Below are 18,925 nucleotides of genomic sequence, written 5' to 3'. Positions count from 1 at the left end.
GCAGCGCGCGTCACACCAAGCAGCGCGCGTCACACCAAGCAGTACTCTGCACACCAAGCAGCGCTCGCCACGCCAAGCCGCACGCCTCATGCCAAGCAGTCCGCGTCACGCCAAGCAGCGCGCGTCACACCAAGCAGTGCTAAGCTGTCCTGTCAAAAGGGAAATGTGTGGAAGGCAGGCTAGCTGCAGGAGGGTCTGGGGGGAAGGGATAGGGCAGAAAAAAATCTGGAATTGACAAAGGGAAAGGAAGCAGAATGAGAAGGCAAAAAAAAAGAGTCCACGAGGGATAACTGATATGGAAAGGGTAAATGTCTGGGAGATGAAGGGAAAGGGAAAAGAGATTGAAGGAGAAGGGAGCAGAAGCAAAATGTTAATTTAAATATAGGTGTCCGAGAAGGAGGCAGCCACCAGTGTAGTGCACGAATGATAAGTAGCGGTTGAGGTTTAGTGAGACAGATGGCGGCAGAACAAGGTATTCCCTGTGAAGTGCTAAGAAGAGAGCGCCAATAGAAAGGAAAGCCAAGGAAATTAAAGAAGACAATAAAGTCAGAGGGTGTATGGAGGTGGGGAGATGACCACAACATCCAGATACAAAATAAACTAAATCAAGGACAACACAATAGAGAAAGATTTGAACAAGGAAAGAAGAGACATGGAGGTTGACGGTGATATCAACCATGAAACTGCGCTCAAAGGAGTTCTCGTTACCTAGATGATGCAAGGAAAAGACAAAAAACTAGCTTGAGCTGATAAATTGGATTCACCGCTCATACTAAGTCGAAGGAGGCACAGAACACTCTATGACATTGCAGTTATTACCATCCTATGCCTAGGTGTCTGTCGTACGCCAGTCAAAGGCATCAAGTTCCTCTAGATCTGTCCTATATCGGCCAAAGCCACACTTTCAAAAGCACTTAGAGACCTGCCGGTGATTAGGTGCTATACAAAAATCAATTAACATAACAGAACAGTGCCATTGCAGGCCCTGTGCCCACCGCCACCGGGCATGGCTATAGGCGGAGTTCTCTGAGAGCTCCTTATATCTCCCTTTTATTTTTTTAGAACGGTCCCAGGATCTGCAAAGACACCTGAAAGGAACATATGCAACAAACACTTAATGATCCACAGCCCTAGGCCCTGAAGGAAACCTTGTAATGCTCTGATAATTGTAGAAGAGCCGCTTGCAAGGCGGATCTCTGTGCACAAAATCACTACAAGGTGGTTTCTGAAGCAGAGAAGGCTCTTGTCACAGATGTAACCTGCATGATCCATGGAGATATCTCAAGTGGGAAAAGCACAGTAATTCCAATGTAGTTCTAGGCCACCAGGTGCTTCCTGAAAGGGGACACTGCCCCAGAGCCCTTCCTCATCAGCAAAGTGGCTTTGTGAAGCTACAGCAAATTAAACACAAGGCTTCTCTTGAGCTGCACTATACATGAAGGACTAAAGGCTTTGGCAGGTGGCAATATATCAGATTGAATGAAGTTTTACAGGTTCTCCTCTTTTTGGAGGGTAAGACAGGGCAATAGCTTAGCAGCCTTCTGTGAGGAAAAAGTTTGATCAGTTAAGCTTGAGCTTCTCTAGAAGGATGTCTTGGCCACTGACATCCCAGCATCTGCTCAGTTTCCTTGCTCTTCAGGTGCACCTGAGCATGGTATTGGAAGCGAGTGAATGCAAGACAGAGAGGAGACAGACTGATGCTAAGAAGGGCAGTTAGGGCTGCATGGGTGAGGTACCGGGAAGGATGCTGCATTGGCTGCAGTGGCCGACCGGTCCACTGCTCGGCCCAGAGAAGAGCACATGCTGCCCAACTCAGCCAGAATGGGTGATCATCAGATGGCTTAACCATGTGCCAGGGTTAACCACAAACCATTGTCATCATCAAACTATGCTAGAGGCTCACTGCTGCTGTTCTCCTTCTCCTGTGTGAGTGTAGGTGGTTCACATTGATGCTTGCAAAATCAGATTGTATTTACACGAGTGTTCCCAGAAGAGATTTGTGAGGATGAGGATCATCAGCTAAAGTACTTATCAAACTTCCTAGAACCTGAATGCAGCATTCTTCCATATTTATTTACTCATTTAGGTCTTTTCTGCAGCGACTGATATTTTGCCTTGAAGCGATTTCAGAACGTTTGTGACAAATACAATTTGGGCCGCGGATGAATTTAGTACAGAAAGCCGGGTGCAGCCGCATACAGATAGGGGTTGAGACCACTTTTGAAGAGGTAGATGGGTCTCCCAGCAATAGGTTTGCAGCAGACTAAAGCACATTGTTATTTACTGTCGGTGACAACTTGATGTGAAAAGGGTCACTGGAATTATACGGCAGGAGAAGGCCAAATTATGCGGGAGGATTGAGTAAATTGTGCGGCAAGAAATGGCAGATTATGTGGCATAATGAAGCACATTTTGGAATTGTATTACTTCTTAATTTTGCCATTTTTAAGCTTGGTAAGACTGTCTTGGCATTGGTTGTACCTCATTAGTACCTGTTTAACAACCAAACATAGCAATAAGCAACAGAAAATTGTTCAGTTCAACTTTGCAAAGGGCCTTCCACTGCGCTGCATCATGTGTCGCTGCATCATGTGTCGCTGCATTTTTAGTACCTTTTGAACCGTTTGAGCTAGAAACAAAATGGTTTTTGGTTGGAATCTGCAGATTATGCAGCAGATGATTGATTATGTGGCAAATGTGGTAAATCTATAACTATGCAAAAATCTCCGCTGTCGCACAATTCCATAGTTCCAGTGGCCCTGGTTATTGGAAGTGTGTTCTGAAGAGAAGGTTGTTAGGCCACTTCATATGTTTGTCCCAGAGGACTTTTGTTTCACAGATTCAGGTCTACCCAGAAGGGAGACCCTGACCGAGCATAGTGTAACTTCTTCAGTAGCCCAACCCAGTAGCCAAGGGTCATTGCTCTTGGTGCAGAATATTGGGACACGGACAGGTGAATGGTAAGCCCTTCAATGTGCGCTTGCGGGTTCATGTTGGGGCGCATTTTAGCCACCTGTGTCAGCACTCATCAAAGGCTTTCAAAGACCTTTTCTTTGAGGCAGGGCTACTTTAAAAGCACCATGGAACTTTCCTGTCTTAATTTACATGCTGTCACTTTCCACTCTGTAAAGCATACTGTGTGACTGTCACATTTTCACTTTCTCTCTGTAACCTTCAGTAGTCATTTTGGCCTGTGCCATTCACCATACATGACTCTGTACCTTTGTGTAAATGCCACCCTGTAAATTATACTTATCACATTAGCTAGTGTGATTTTTCACCCCTCTCTTTACAGAATGCACTTCGTTCTTTCTGACTTGCATCTTGTAAACTCCCCTCTACATTTTAGGCCTTGTAACTTTACTCTGAATTGTACACATAGTAAACTGAGCTCTCATCTACCCTGTGTAACGTTAACATGGGAGTTTACTCTGTATCTCTTAGAATACTGAGTATAAAGACCATCCTTTGATACTTGTGACCGCTCAGTGCACAACTGTTAAGACGTGATCTTTTATACCAGGGATCTCCAACCTTATCTGTAATAAGATCTATTTATGATCATTAAAAGTCCTCCTGAGCTACCTATAGTATACTATTATTTTATAGTTATCACATCAGACAAGATTACATTAGTGGCCACTGTATGCAAAGATTACCACAGTGATCACTCCAGTGCCTCAAGCATTGTTTCCAACAGTGAAGTAAATAATGTGGAATGCCTTTATATGGGTAGTACATGACAGTCATTGTTGCAATGACCATAACACTAAGTTAATATTAGGAATACATCTCCCCAACACCTTTTGATTTGTATTACGCAATTATCAACTTTATATTGTTTTGTGGATTTCAACCATTTTCCTCAAAACATCAGCTTATGAGCTCTGACGACACACACATTTTCAACTAGACTACATGCTTTTTATTTTGATTTACATTATATCGATTCAAGACTTATTTGGTATGTAAAAACAACCATAAAAGCAATCAACAATAAAACAATTGCACAGAATTATGATCATAAATAAAAGCAACACCAATTACACATGATTGTACTAAAAAATGACCGTGCCAAAAGTGCATGTTTAAAAATTATTTTAAAAAAAATCTTCCATCCAATTTCCATAAAATTCATTGTAGTATCAAAAAACAATATTTTTGAGTATATTGATTGCTTTTATAATAAAAAGTGGGGCATTTAGGCAACCCCTGGATCATTTACCTCAAGCATATATTTCGGGGCACCAATATGCTATCTAATATCTTGTGCAAGCAGAAGAGGTTTTGAATAATAGCGCCTAAACTTAGAATAGAAATCACAGAATAGCATAAAGTGCATAGTGCTTTACTTGCTCTGGCCATTGCAAGGCCAGTGAGTCTTATCTGGGGGGCAGGTTTTCATGGAGGGGAAGGCAACTAAATGATGGGCAATCCCTGGTCTAAGTTTGATACATAAATTAGATAACTTTGACCGCCCTCCTTTCAGCGCAAGTGAAAGGTAGAATATAACGGTTGGTTCCCTCCCTCACGTCTCACCCGAACTTCCCTTTTATAGGTCATAAAGGTGTCTTTAGACCATTTGGTGAGTGATGTTACTAATGGGGGGATAGACTGAATTGGCATCTTTAATAAGTCAGTATAAATGGAGTTGATATAACTTAGCCAGGGAAATGTAGAAATAATAATATTACGGAATTTTATAGAGCGCGAACAGCTACCTCGCAAGGAGGTGTCCCGGCGCTAGAAGAACAGGTTTTGACCGCGAGGGCTGGGGGTATTTGCGCCTTGCGCTGTTGGGAGAAAAGCCAGGTTTTCAACATCCGCTTAAAGCATAGCTCGGAGGGGGCCAGCTGAAGAGCTGGAGGTAGACTGTACTTAACTATCCTGCAAACTCCACCACACTTTTATTTTATGTGCAGGGCACCAAACTCCTCCTATATCCATTTTATGGCATGGTGTGTCTCTTCTGGCTCATCATGCTTCTTGCTCTGCTGTGCCTGGCAAAAGTACACTCAGATGCAGTATCCTGGCAAATTATTTTCTTCTCTTTTTGTGGTGGCATTAGGAAGATGCCTTTGGGTATTAATGTACTGTACTTGTGTTGCGCCGTTAGCTCCTGGAGGCCACTTTCAGAGGTAGACGAGAAGGATGCAGATGGGTTAGTTATGTGGATGGTGCTGACGAATCTTTCATGGAATTGAGAGGTTGGCATTTCGTGGAATTGGGAGCATGGATGCCCCAGTGAAGATTCATCTGATGGATTTGCCTTAGATGGAGAATGTGGGTGGGGTTTACAAGCTGCAGGAGAACCTGAATGTAAGTTCTTTTGTGTTCTCTGTACCATGCTGTGACGTGCTCTTGCAAGTAGAGTGAGGAACTTTTATCAGCTGAAGTCTTGTGAGTGCTGATGTCATATTTGTACCTCAATGGGTGAAGAGCTACTTATTTTTGGAAGTTTAGTTTGCCTATATTTAGAAGAAGAGTTGGGTACAGTTTCCCCTGTTGCGCAACCGCACAACGCCAACTGGGTGAGAGTGATCTTACGAATGGCAATGCCCGTTGTTCGAGTTTTGATATGGAGCTTGCATGTCCAGGTGAAGAGATCCGCCTGCTGAAGGCTGAAGACAGTGCAAGATCTTGGATCTGCTGTTTGTGATTTTACTGAGATCTTGCAGATGTGACGGTCAGGCTTGAGTGCAGTAATCGTGAGCACCGTCCTATAAGAGAGGAGAGATGCAGGGAATGGCTAAGTATGTCACTCTTTATAAAATGTTTAACTGTTTCTACAACCCTGACTTACTGAAACATGCTCTTTCACCCATTCACCCATTTTCTCCTCCCACATGCTATTTCCACTTTAGGCTCGCGCCTGAACACTCTGAGTAGCTGTGTGCATTATAAACCTCTATAACATAACATTCACTAACACTCCAAGACACTGAGTAGACGCACACGTCACAAACTGGAAGAATTTGACGGCATTGCCGAAAAGTAGGTTTTACGTCCCTGAGATCCAAGGAAAACTGTGATGAAAGCCCTTCGATGAGCTGGGCCGCGGAGCATATTTGTGGAGCCTCATTAGTCCTTAAAGGAATGAGTGCCAGTGAGGTTCTGAACACACATGTTGCATGCTCAGTTGAAGCTTATTTGATGACTTGCTTAGTGATACTGACTGACCCTTCTCTATGCCTTATTAGCACCGTGCTGGGCACTGACCTCCCTGATCTGGAAGCGCTGTGCAGGTCCCTGGTGAAGGAGAAGTTGCCCTTCGAGAGGATTTCTGTGACGCGGGAGGATCTGAAGGAACTATTTCAGGTGACATGATTAGTAAGGGATTGTAGCTACGCTTTGTCTGCTGTTTGCATACGTTACATGCTCAAGCGTTGCAAGCCCAATGCTGAATTCTATAATAACCTGGATTACACATCACCCCAGGCCCCTCTCTAGCTGCATGGTTTCATCTTTGTCCCCATCTGTTCAACTGGGATGCAGTTAATGCATAGGCCATGCTCATCTAGAAAGAGAAACACCTTTGTGCCCCACTTGTGTTTCATTTGAACACCAGTTTTTCTTAGTGTCTATTAAAAAAAGAGAGATTGGTGGTTATCTGCATTCATGTTGGTGTCCAGATTACTGCAGTCAGGATGCTATTTTGTAAAAAGGCAATTTAGACGTAAAGATTTTAGACATGAGTGAGTAGAAACAAGTGCACAAAGGTCTTTGATTGGCATTCTCCTTTTTTTTTAAACTTATTTTTATTGCAACACTGCACAGATATTGCATTACATGTCTCCTTTACAGTTTATAATGCATCAGCGGTTGGCTAATTCTTTTTCTTTTTTAAAGATCTTTTTACTGAATAAAAAAAAACAAAGACAGAAAAAAAACAAAGTGCAGTGCAATCTCATTAACTTCCAACACTCCCGGTGCATTGGTACAATGTCAGTCAATACATTCCATAGGATCAATAACTTAGCCTTGTATCTTATTAAATCCCCTGTATTCTGAACGTTATTCTCACACGTGGTCCGCTGTCAGTGGGGAGGTGTCATCGAAATGGTGGGCATGTCATCCCTCTACTTTCGTTCCACGCTCAGTGGTCTGATAATTCTTAGCGTGTTATATCACAGCAGTCTACTTGGGTGCCCGTATGCTCCACTTAGTAGTTTCATTGCTGGGCGCATGCTAACTATACGGTATACAAAACCTCCCCCTCCCAGGGGAAATGTGTGCAGCAATACTTATTATAGCTTATAGTAAGAAAATAAAAATAACAAAAAGAACCTTGGTTTTGCTTTCTCCATAGTCATAAAATGTCAAGAGCCAGAATGCACCATAGGAAAGATGATTCCAGATTGAAATGAATGAATACAAACGTGTATAGCAATTGTTCCACATATTGGGTTACTAGATGCTTATCAATGAAAGAGAGCAACAGAACCAATAAACAGGTAGCCATTTCAGTAAGTCACTGACCACCAGAACCTTTGGATGGGCAACAGTGATGCCTTTGTTTGATATAGCAAAAAACACAGTGGATGGACAGAATGTAGAACAATGTCATACATTCACCCCAGTACAAGGATCTGGGCCTAAATCCATCGTTTTTTTGCACTCCACACCACCCTGGGTTAGACACTGGCTATATGCAAATCAGCTCTGACCCTGTGCCTCATGGGAACAGTCCAGTCCAAACTACCAAGCCATGTCTTTCCCAGACCGGAATCAAGCATCCAAGGACCGGTTTCTGGCTATCAGCCTTCATCAGCCTGGATAGCTTGACTCCAGTGGTGTGGAGAGCCTGGGACTCACTTCTGAGCATACCCAGCACACTCGGGGTGACAATTGCAAAAAACACAGTTGATGGACAGAATGTAGAACAATGTCATACATTCACCCCAGTACAGGGATCTGGGCATAAATCCATCGTTTTTTTGCACTCCACACCACCCTGGGTTAGAGCATGGATACTCAAAATACGGCCCGGGGGCCCCATGTGCCCCCCCCCCCCCCCCTGACCTTTACAGGCGGCCACCTGATTAACAGGAGCACTGGGCGGCTGTTTACTTCACTGAGCACAGACAATAAAAAAGATATTAAATAGACAGGCGGTAATTTATTTAAAGGTTAATAGGTGTCAAAGAAATGAAGTAACTTGGGAGTCTTATGCTTAACTTTATAAACACCTTCACTTTTAAAAACATCTTGCAGCCAAAGTGTAAAATTCAAAAAGTGTATTTATTTAACATGCTGAAACTTTTCACCTTAGTATAATTAAATAATAAGCGCATTGAGCAGTAATAATTCAAAATTACCTACGATCACACAGTTTGGAAAAAAGGGGAAACCGGGTTTAATCTCAGGTTTTCTGGTTTCACTTTGTTTAATCCAGCCACTACCTGTATATCCTTCATTTCGCCCTTTTACCTACCCCACCGCCAATCCCTCTCAACACCATCGCCCGACCTCCACCCCGCTGGCATCAATGCGGCCCTCGCTCACATCACAGACCACACCATTGGGCCTCAGGAAAAATGTTTGCGAGTATCGATGATGTAGAGTATTTGGTCTAAGTCCTAACGCTAACAAAGGGTCTGAAATTGAGTAACTGCTGGCACCGCTCATGGAAGGTTCAGTGTCGCCTCCCCACGTGACATTTGCTTTTTCTCTTATTTTCAGTACAACAAGTTTAAAATACGAATTATTGACGAGAAAGTGAAGACGGCCAGCACCACAGTCTACAGGTACAGTACATGGACGCTGATCACCAAACCCGAAGTCCTGTCAGCAGATGCTGGTGTATAAAGTGTATTTGGGTGAATGTGGTCATTCCCTGGTATTTTCTTACCCAGAATGCTCTCCTACAGTCATAGCAGTGTTCTACCACATCAAGGATTACGATGAGTTCTGGTTACTAGCAAGAAAAATCTGTTTCTTGTCAGCAGCTAGTCTTAACTGTGAGAGTCGTGGACAACCTTGGTCAGTTGGTGTCAAATTTCAGCTTTGGGCTTGCCAGTTTTAAAGCGCATTAAGCGCCAGTGCTGGTGGAACCGTTTTAATGTATAGTTTTGGTGTTGGACTGCCTACCACTTACCATCTGGTATTGCAATCAAAACCAACACGTGTGCCCAGCTCTGATGGCTGTATTCATGGTTCATTTTTAGGTTGAGCCTGAGCCAGCGCGCATGCGATGCTCTGCGAGGCTTCTTGTAAGCCACAGCTTTCCAAACTTTTAATGTTGGTGATACACCTTTTCGACAATATTCATCTTGTGACACAGTAATGCGAGCGCAGCGCACGAGCCCGGACGACCTAAGGGGGTGTTGGTGCATTTTCAAGCAAATTTGAGAAAGCAGGAAGATTAATAAAGCAATTGTGAACCTGTTCTAACAAAGACAATGACTGGCAAAACTGGGTGTAGGCAAGGTTAGGTTTGTACGTGAAACAAGAATGTAATCATGCACACATTGACACATGCCTCAGTGATTTACGGCCAACCCTTTCAACCATGCTCAAAGTCCACCTGCTGCCTTGCTGAATATGAGTTATACAAAAATTCGTTCAGGAACGGGGAATTGTGTGAGTGGTAAAACACGTTTGACAGTACACCCATCAAGTAACTAAAACCATGTCTGCCCTGCTAGATGTTTCAAATACAACTGGCTTTAAACTCGCACACAGCTGTGAGAAAACACGCAAAACAAACGCAGAAACCCTCGCAGGCAGACAAACACACTCGACAACTTGCACACAAAGAAAAAGGTTCGGGAATAAAAAAAAAACAGGAAGGAAGTTAAATAAATGCAGGTTGGAAAGCCTAAACATGAATGTAACCAGACATGGTGCCAGGAGCATACAGTACAAACCAAGAGGTCAAGGGCTACAAATGGACAGCAGCTGGACCTGGGAGGCAGCTGCAAGATGTTGTGCGCTATAGATGGCTGACTCTGTGTAATACCGCAGTAGTGACAGTATTGAGAGGACTGTAATAGGCCCTTGCAGATGAGAACACCGTGCATCAATCCAAACACTGTTCCTACGCACAGCGCCCTGCGAATTGTCCCTGAGGTTTCAATTTAAATTGTAAACATATGTTAAATCATTACATCTATCATTAATCAGAATGTACACGTGAGTTTAAAGAATCATTTCATTGATTATCTTTTTTGTTTCAAAAGAATATTATAAGCAAACAGAAAATATTAATTCCATGAAGTGTATAAAGATACAAGTCTTAAATGCATTCAGATATATTTGTCCTCAAAAAAATTTTTGTGATTAAATTATGGCGGACCCAATACATTTCGGGTTGTGACACCCTTTATCAGGGGCAAGTGAATCTTCAATAATCTGTGAACTGTGGCCTCCTGCCGGAACAGTAAAGAAAGAGAAAAGAAAATGTATGAAAAATAATACACCTTCAAACTGCAAGTATCTGTGTTGGCATTCACTGTGCCAAAATGTAAATGCGATGGGACGTGCTACATTGGTGATGCGATACATGCCAAACTGACATAAAGAGCTATGGATGTGTCCTATTGTGCTCAAGTGGATAAAATGATCCACTTGCCAATCCAGGAGTGGAAGTGACCCCAGAAGCCACATGTGACTCTTTAAAAAAACGTGCTGCTGTTACATAAAATAAAGTGCAGTGAGTGGTGAGTGATTAGTGGAGTGCTTAATGTGCACACACAGTGCAACCATCGAAATATGGTATGCTCAACTGTCGATTACCTTCGAGAGGTGAACACAGGTACGGAAGACCCAAATCGGTGATAGCATTTCTTAAGCTGGAGTTCAGGTTGGAACCTAATTTTGTTTTCAATGTTTAAATGGCGCCTGCACAATCACGGGCGAATGAAATAATCGAGTCTTTCTGTTTTTTGCCGACCCCGTTTAAGATTTCAGGAAGGATAACTATTCGATGTTATCCCGATCTCTCACCTTAACAAATCCCTCAGATGACCTGGCGATTTAACGATCATTGCCTGGGCTCTGAATGAGAGCAGATGAAGTTTGCTTAAGCGCGTTTTGTGCCCAGTAGTTAAAATCTCGGTCATTCATTTCAATGTTAAGAGTTCTTGTGCTCAAAATAAGATCCACGTTCATTGATAGCAGCGGAGGACTTTGCAACTGTTTGTAAAAAAAATTTGGTTCTGTAAGTGTCAATTTTTATGTAGTTGAACTATGTTACAAGAATTGTCATATTGAATGTAGCTTTTAATATTTAGTGTTGTAGTTTATATGTATATTTATATGTAGTTTTGTACGTGTTTTATATATGTTTTAGGTTTACAGCCCTGAAGAAGTTCTGCTCGCAGAACGAAACGCGTCGGCTGTGGCTTAAACATAAAGAAAATAAAAGCACTTAAGAAACAATCACATTCATCTCTTCGATATGGACTTAATATGAAAATGATCTGACCGTGTATATCTGGAAGGTGGTGCAGCTTCAATATAAGAGACTGTTAACCTCTTTCAGCTAAGATTAAGAACAATATTTATCAAAACTCAGAAGAACTCATGACACCCTTGGCAGCGGAACTAAATGGCAGCACAGAAAGACAGGAAACCTTTTCAGGGAGTAGAGGAATCAACAGAGCCAAATAATTAAGTTACAGTGTCAAGTCGTAGGTAAGAAGTGTCTCCATAGAATTGAGACACCATGTCTTCGATAAAACGGATTGAGTGTCAGCCTCTCCTTCACACATTTTTTAGTTGACAGTGGTCAGATCTGATCTGCTTGTGACCTGCTGTACTCCCCTGATCAAAATAAAGGCCCTCTGTCAGCTGCACCCACCACTTCCTCTCCCACTGACACACTCCTCATAGAACATTTGTTGTTTCTGAATGTTCCTGTGGAATTGTGTTTAGGCTGTTAGATTGATTCAGTAAATATCCACCAGAGGGCGCAGTTGTTCCATAAGGAATCACCCCAGCAGAGCCATCGCAGGTAAACGCTGTGACTGGCACCTACCATCCAGAGACGTATTAGGTATGGGCAAAGTGGGCGATTGCCCAAAGCCCCCTCCTGCCAAGGGTGGGGGCCTTGGAAAGTGAACTTTCTATTTGACCTCTCTATTGTTTTTCTATCCAAACCTCACTTTGCCTACCTCTACTTCTGTCTCTCTAACTCGTGTCATCTTATGGCAAGATATATTTCAACTTTTTTTGTGGGATCCTGTTAAAGTTTTAACATATTTTTTAGTATTGCTTGGCATCATGCAGGCATGAATTAGCAAGAAATGGGTATTAAAATTTAAAGTTGTTCTGTACAGGAGCCCCCAAAATCTGTCTTGCCCCGAAATTCCTAAGGATGACACTGCTACCATCTGGGTCTCATTTTGTGCTTCTATAGTGCACAGCTGCCCCGTGCCACCTTGTTATGACAAACAAACTACCTCTCTATGTGTCCCATGAAGAGACCTCTGTTGCACTTTACAATGTTGACAGACTTTTCTTACCAGAAATTGATTGCTTTACATTTACCATCAAATAGCAATTGAGGAGACATAAGCATAGGATTCTAGACTTGTCGTCTAGCTGTGCAACCAAGACCCTTTTCAGTTTGGTGGGTCACCCTGACTGCTCTTTCCCTGACATTTTGTGTACCAATGGAAGGAAGTACATGTTGAATTTTTGCAGAGAGAAGTGTGTATTGTAATGTCAGTACACTGGATGTCCTTTTAAGACTGAATGACTGTGGAAAAAAAATTAAAAACCCTGTCTGTGCCCTTTATTGCGCCTTAGAGAGACTGTATCCCCCCTGGATTGATCTTTTTGGTTTGGGTTTGGACATGTAATGCACTAGGCCCAAAGTCTGAACACCATTAGGCCAACTGCATCCCTGCACGCGGCGGCGTCTCCCATCTCTGCGCACGGCGGCGTCTCCCATCTCGGCGCGCGGCGGCGTCTCCCATCCCTGCGCGCGGCGGCGTCTCCCATCCCTGCGCGCGGCGCCGTCCCCCATCCCTGCGCGCGGCGGCGTCCTCCATCCCTGCGTGCGGCGGCGTTCCCCAACCCTGCGTGCGGCGGCGTCCCCCAACCCTGTGTGCGGCGGCGTCCCCCATCCCTGCGTGCGGCGGCGTCACCCATCCCTGCGTGCGGCGGCGTCTCCCATCCCTGCGCGCGGCGGCGTCACCCATCCCTGCGCGCGGCGGCGTCTCCCATCCCTGCACTCGACGGCGCCTCCCATCCCTGCTCGCGGCCTCCCATCCATGCACCTTCCATCCTTGCGAGTGGACTCCCCATCCCTAAACACGGCCGCTCCTCCCCATCCCGGCATGTGGGCGCGCTTTCTTGTGCGCGGCCACGCCTCCCCCTTCCCTGTGCGCGGCCGCGCCCCCCATCATTGCGTGTGGGCGCGCTTCCCTGTGCACGGCCACACCTCCCCCAACCCTTTGCGTGGCAGCACCTCCCCATCCCTGCGAGTGGCCACATCTCCCCAACCCTGCACCTCCCATTTCTGCGTGCGGCCGCACCTCCCATCTCTGCATGTGGGTGCGCTTCCCATCTCTGCACGCGGCTGCGCCTCCCATACTTGAGTGTGGCTGCGCCTCCCCCATCCCTGCGCGGGCTCGCCCATCCCTGCGCATGCCCGTGCTTCCCGCATTCCTGCGCGTTCCCGTGCCTCTCACATCCCTGCGCATGTCTGTGCCTCCTACATCCCTGCACATGCCTACGCCTATCCCATTCCTGCACGTGCCCGCGCCTCCCCATCCCTGCGGGTGCCTGCGCCTCCCATTCCTGCACGATCCCGCGCCTCCCCATCCCTGCAGGTGTCTGCGCCTCCCCATTCCTGCACGCGTGTGCGCATCTCTCTAACCCTGCACGCGTTCCTGGCTTACCTCATACCTCTGTGCGGCAGCGCCACTCCCACCCCGGCACGCGGGCGTGCCACTCCCACCCCCGCGCGGCACTGCCTCCCTTCCCTGCGTCCGGCGGCACCTCCCCCCTTCCCTGCGTGCAGAGGCTCCTCCCATCCCTGCGCGCGGCTTCCCATCCCTGCACCTCCCATGTGCGAGGCCTTCACCGTCCCCGTATGTAAGGCTGTTTCTGCACTTGCATTGAGACCGGGTGCAGGTCTTTATGGTCCTCTCAGTGGCGGCCGCCACAAACAGAGGGTGATGGGATGGGTGGAGGGTCTCGCCTCTGCAAAAGTTAGAGCTATTGGCATTGTAAATAACAACATTTTTATTTATGTCTTGAAAACCGATAAATAAATGGCATTGCCAATAGCTTAATCTCTCGCAAATGTGAGACCTATTGCATTTGCATCCACAGAGCCACACACACACACAGCCACACACACACATAGAGCCACTCACACACACAGAGACACACACACACAGAGCCACACACACGCACACAGAACCACACTTTGACACCTTGCTACCTGGTGACGCCCCAAATCACTAATATATATTAAGGTCGTCAGCTACTCTAACTTTAGAGTCACGGCAATATCTGGCAACAAAAGCAGTTTGTGTGGTTTGCACTGACATTAACATTAACAATAACATAGGCCATTAATGACAAATAGTCTTGACTGACGTCTCCACCCTTAAAACTGCGTTATTGAAGTGATGAAAGTTTAATACTCCGTATAACTGTTTGCCATGTAATGCAGCTGTGTCGATACTGTGGCAAAACGTCTATGCGGAACACCAGGTGCAAAGTCTCTGCAGTGGTAAACGGCAATTTATCTACTCCAATATGGTCAAACTGCCCATGACAGCTGCTTAGAAGGAAATCCCGGTCTCTCGTTACTGCCTCAGACAAACAACCACACTTCTCCAAAATAACCCAAAACAATTTAAAAGCGGGCAGTTCATCCCCTTGCATTAGCGCAAGAATCAAAAACAATCCATCATAGAATTACATGATTTCAGTACAGAACGTTTTTTCTTTTACAAATATCGGACACTTCGTTTCCTTCTGATATTCAAACCTGACTGTCCAGCGTTATGTCACTCAGAAAGAAGAGAGCCTATTAGCATTGAAACCTTTCACCATCCCACCACATGTAGATGATAGTGCATAGTCGTTTTAAAAGGAGCCTCCACATCTTTGAGTTTCCATACATATGAGCGAGCCAATGATATTTACAAGACTTTGACTTGATTACCCATAGGCACAAGGCGTGCGGTTTCTTATTATACACTTAACTCTTCACATGGCAATTCCTTCACAACTGTAAGAGCAGACCAAGCTTGGCAGGGTAGTAGCAACAAACAGCCCCTGTCCAGCATGGCCCTTCTGCATGTGTCATTTAGGCTGGTTCTGCACCCGAAGGCCACAGGAACACGACCCTTCCCCACCGCTCCTTCTCACGGCCCAGCTCTTGCATGTGCGGCAAACTCCACATGTCATCTCCATGGGCCGGCCTCAGACTTCCTGGTCTGCCGGCACGGAGTCTTAAGCGGAGACTGTGCTAGGAGACCACTGAGAAGGGCAACTTCTCATGTAGACGCAGGCGACGTGCAGGTAGCCACACAGCCGCCTTTCAACCGAGTGGTGCAGCAGGCGGGCGCGGCGCCCATCCACGTGTCACCGGCTTCCCGGCGCAGGCATGAACAAAACGGCAGGCCTACAGCCGCCATGCCTGGCATACAAGGACACTCCCGGGCGCAGGTTCCGGCCTACCTGGCTTGGACTTCCAGATGTAAAGAGGTCCATGGTGCTGATACTTCGCTTCCTCGCCCAGGCTCCCCACCAAGCCGCCATCTTGGACCCTTGATTTTCTGCAGATTCGACCGGCAGCAGCGTGCGGAGGAAGACACGTTGGGCAGCTGCAAGGGGAGGGGCGGAGCACAAGAGCCAGCAGCGCGAACTCGTCCCAAAGTATGGCAGAGGGAAAGGGAGGAGGCGAGCGGAGCCGAGCAGCTCCGGAAACACCACCACGTTTCTCCGAGGCCAAACAGAAATGCCTCGGAGAAACGCACGGTCATTTTGGGATTCGGGGGCGTGTTTTTCATGCTCTCCCCTTCCCATTGTCTGGAAGGTAAAATTCCAGACAATGGGAAGAGAAGAGAAAGAAAGTAAAAAACACCCCGCCCCCCCGAATCCCAAAAAGACGGGGCTTAAACGGAGTGATGCCCCTCTCCTCCAATGGCTGGCCTCCGTTTAGGAAGCCAGCCAATGGAGAAGAGGGGCGGGTTTAAGCCCCTTACTGAAAAACCTAAGATCTCCCCTGCAAGACTGCCCAAGCGCAGCCTTCGCAGGCGGAGACCTAAAAAAAGGACCCTAGACTTTGGCCATATAATGTATATCCTAATATTCTGCTGCAGAGGGACAGTAGGGTGACCCTGTAAGATCAGCACTACCTCGCAGTGTCGTAACATTGAGCACCTTAACACGAGGCATTGCTATTTAGAAAGCTTAGCAGTGGCAGGAGTGCACAATGAAGCTCAATATAACCTCGTTGTTATCATTAGTAACTACTGCCAACTGCTCGACCTCTCTAACCCAAAAATGTCTAGGTCCGCATTTTCCCTTTTGAGCATCACATACGTATGCAGGGCGCTTAGACATCTAGTGGTAAATAACATTTACTCACCAGAGATCTGCTCAATAACCATCGGGTGACCATGACAGCCTGCCAGGGGAGATGTTCTTTTAGAGTGAATAGATTGTCATGAGGTATGGGTCTCGCTTTGAGACTGACCAGCTGTCCTGCTGTTAATGCTCTCTGTAGAGGGAAGTCACTCCTCAGCACCTGTTTTCTGGTTCTGTATACAATGGGGTGGTTTGTCCTGGTGTGCGCGTCTTCTCAGTTTTTCTCAGAGAATGCAGAAGTTCCCAAAGCAAATAATGTTTTTGCTGTCTTTCCATTGTGAGACAGGCTGCTAAGGCTTCTCTTGCACCCTTAATACAGTACTTTATGGTAATATTGGATCCCACCAGGTGAGAAGTCTGTTAAATAAAGTGATCCAAGTGCCTGACGCTTTACTGTAAACACATCAGTTATATCGAACGCTAGGTTCTACTTTTCACACTCCAAATGTGTCATAAGGACAGTACTGTGGGCATTCCACCCTGCGTGTGCGGGGGACTTGAAATGTCTACCGTCCAACAGTACACGGTGTGGATTGTCTGGTTTGACTCTTGAAAACAGGAGGGTGTTTATGTTTGAGTCCCATGGTTCTCTCATGCCTTTATAATGCAATTCTGTCAGAATGGCTTTTATTTCCCCTTAGGCTTTAATAGATATTGGGCTTTAGCCTCTGGCTTTCTACACAGAGGTATTCCACCTGGAGTCGGTTTAGAGTTTAGTAACTGCTCCTGGGACAATTTGCTGTTGATTTGTGGAAGCCTTAGGTTATCATACGCCGCGTGGCCTGGTCCGGCGTATTGAAGGAGTATTCTCGCCTCACGTGGGGTGTAGACCTGCAAAATATTACTGTAAACTGTGAGAGTTGGCGCTTTAACGAGATGCAATCCAACCTCTACATGGGTGGCTGAGAGGGAAATAAACAGGGAGTAACTGGGAATAAACTGGAAAGATGCCGGGATATGTTGCCTATAAAACGTGGTGCATGTGACAGTATGGCCCTCATTATGATGCTGGTTGGACATCGTATAGTGATCACCAGACAAGTAGGCGGCGTTCCCGGCCTCCAAATTACGATCTGACCATCGTCTGCTGTAGTTGCTATATGCTGAGCTCAGCAACCTGTAAGTTATTACAGTTAATAATTTTTTTTTATCTCCCTTCCTCAGGTGTGGATCGCTTGTTGACCTCTGTCAAGGCCCTCATGTACGCCACACAGGACAAATTAAAGCCTTTAAACTGGTGAAGGTCTGTTCACTTCGCTTGTTTGTTACCTATTGCCTTGCATGAAATAATCCTGAACAACATTCACGTTTTTAATTTTGTATTGTAATCATTACTGATACACTTCAAGTGGCTGAGGAACCCCTAAGAATGCGGGATCACAGGGAGGCCTGCCTCCTAGGACTGCTGTCTGTCTCAAATACTTTTGAGGGTTTGTGAGTTGTCCGTCTTCAGGCCCGAATGCAGGCACCTGTATTAAACCTCTAACGATTTGCTTTCCTAGAAAGGGATAAGTCTGTTGACAATGATCGCATTGTCAGGGTGTCCTCTGTTAAGTATCTGTGTCCTGTACATTGAAGTATCTGTATCCCACTCACTTATTGTTTAATTACATCCAAACTTTAATACTTTGCTTGATTGCTCTGATCTATCCTTTGGGAACTCAGTGTCAAAACTTGAAGCCGTAAGTTTTTACTTTATGCTTCTTCATCATCGTCAGCCAATTCTCTGCCTTGGCGTGGTCGACTTATTGTTTATGAAATTTCCCCAGATCTAGGTTCATGTGTGGTGTTTGTCTTTTGGTTCTGTTCAGAAGGACCCAATCAATTGCACTAAAACGCACCTCTCGCGCATGCAGAACAAGTCTGGTCTTTGCGTGATTGCATTTTTTTGGACAGTCCTGTTTTGCACTGGCATTGCCACGCCATTCTGCATCACTCAAGTCTCTCTTCACCCACTCAAGGATACTTGCATCCTAGCTGATTGTAAGCACTTGAAATTTGACCAAATTTTCTATTCTATGTGTAAACTACTGTTTCTCGCCTCTTACGCCTATTATGTTCGGTACCAGCAGCTATTTGACTAGCTATAGCCATTTGACTAGCATCTTCAATTTGACCCTCATTAAAAAATTAAAACCTCCAGTGGCAAATCCGTTTGTAGAGCTCCCACTCTCTTAGAGGTACAAATCGCAGTTGCCTAAAAAGCGATCTCCAAAGAGCAGGCCTCCTTTATCATTATTTGCTCACTGACTGCTGTAGCCGCATACTGTAAATTATTGCTTGTCCACTGAAACTCCTCTTATTTAGTTGCAAATTATACAAATGAGGGTCAAATATATTTACATAGTAAAACAAGGCTAGCTGA

General features: G+C 45.5%; 1 protein-coding gene across 1 annotated transcript in view; it reads left to right on the top strand.

Moving 5' to 3' along the window:
• TARS2 (threonyl-tRNA synthetase 2, mitochondrial) overlaps positions 1 to 18,925 on the top strand; it is a 195,892-nt gene that overhangs the window by 105,191 nt on the left and 71,776 nt on the right. The window contains exons 6-8 of the mRNA XM_086947465.1: positions 6,201 to 6,318; positions 8,683 to 8,747; positions 17,725 to 17,803. Coding sequence (XP_086803591.1) covers positions 6,201 to 6,318; positions 8,683 to 8,747; positions 17,725 to 17,803 — 262 coding nt within the window. The remainder of the gene's footprint in view (positions 1 to 6,200; positions 6,319 to 8,682; positions 8,748 to 17,724; positions 17,804 to 18,925) is intronic.

The sequence above is a fragment of the Lissotriton vulgaris genome, chromosome 12 (assembly GCF_964263255.1).
Source record: "Lissotriton vulgaris chromosome 12, aLisVul1.2, whole genome shotgun sequence".
NCBI lineage: Eukaryota > Metazoa > Chordata > Amphibia > Caudata > Salamandridae > Lissotriton > Lissotriton vulgaris.
The sequence above is the reverse complement of the archived record's forward strand: the minus strand, read 5'-3'. Positions and strand labels throughout refer to the sequence as shown.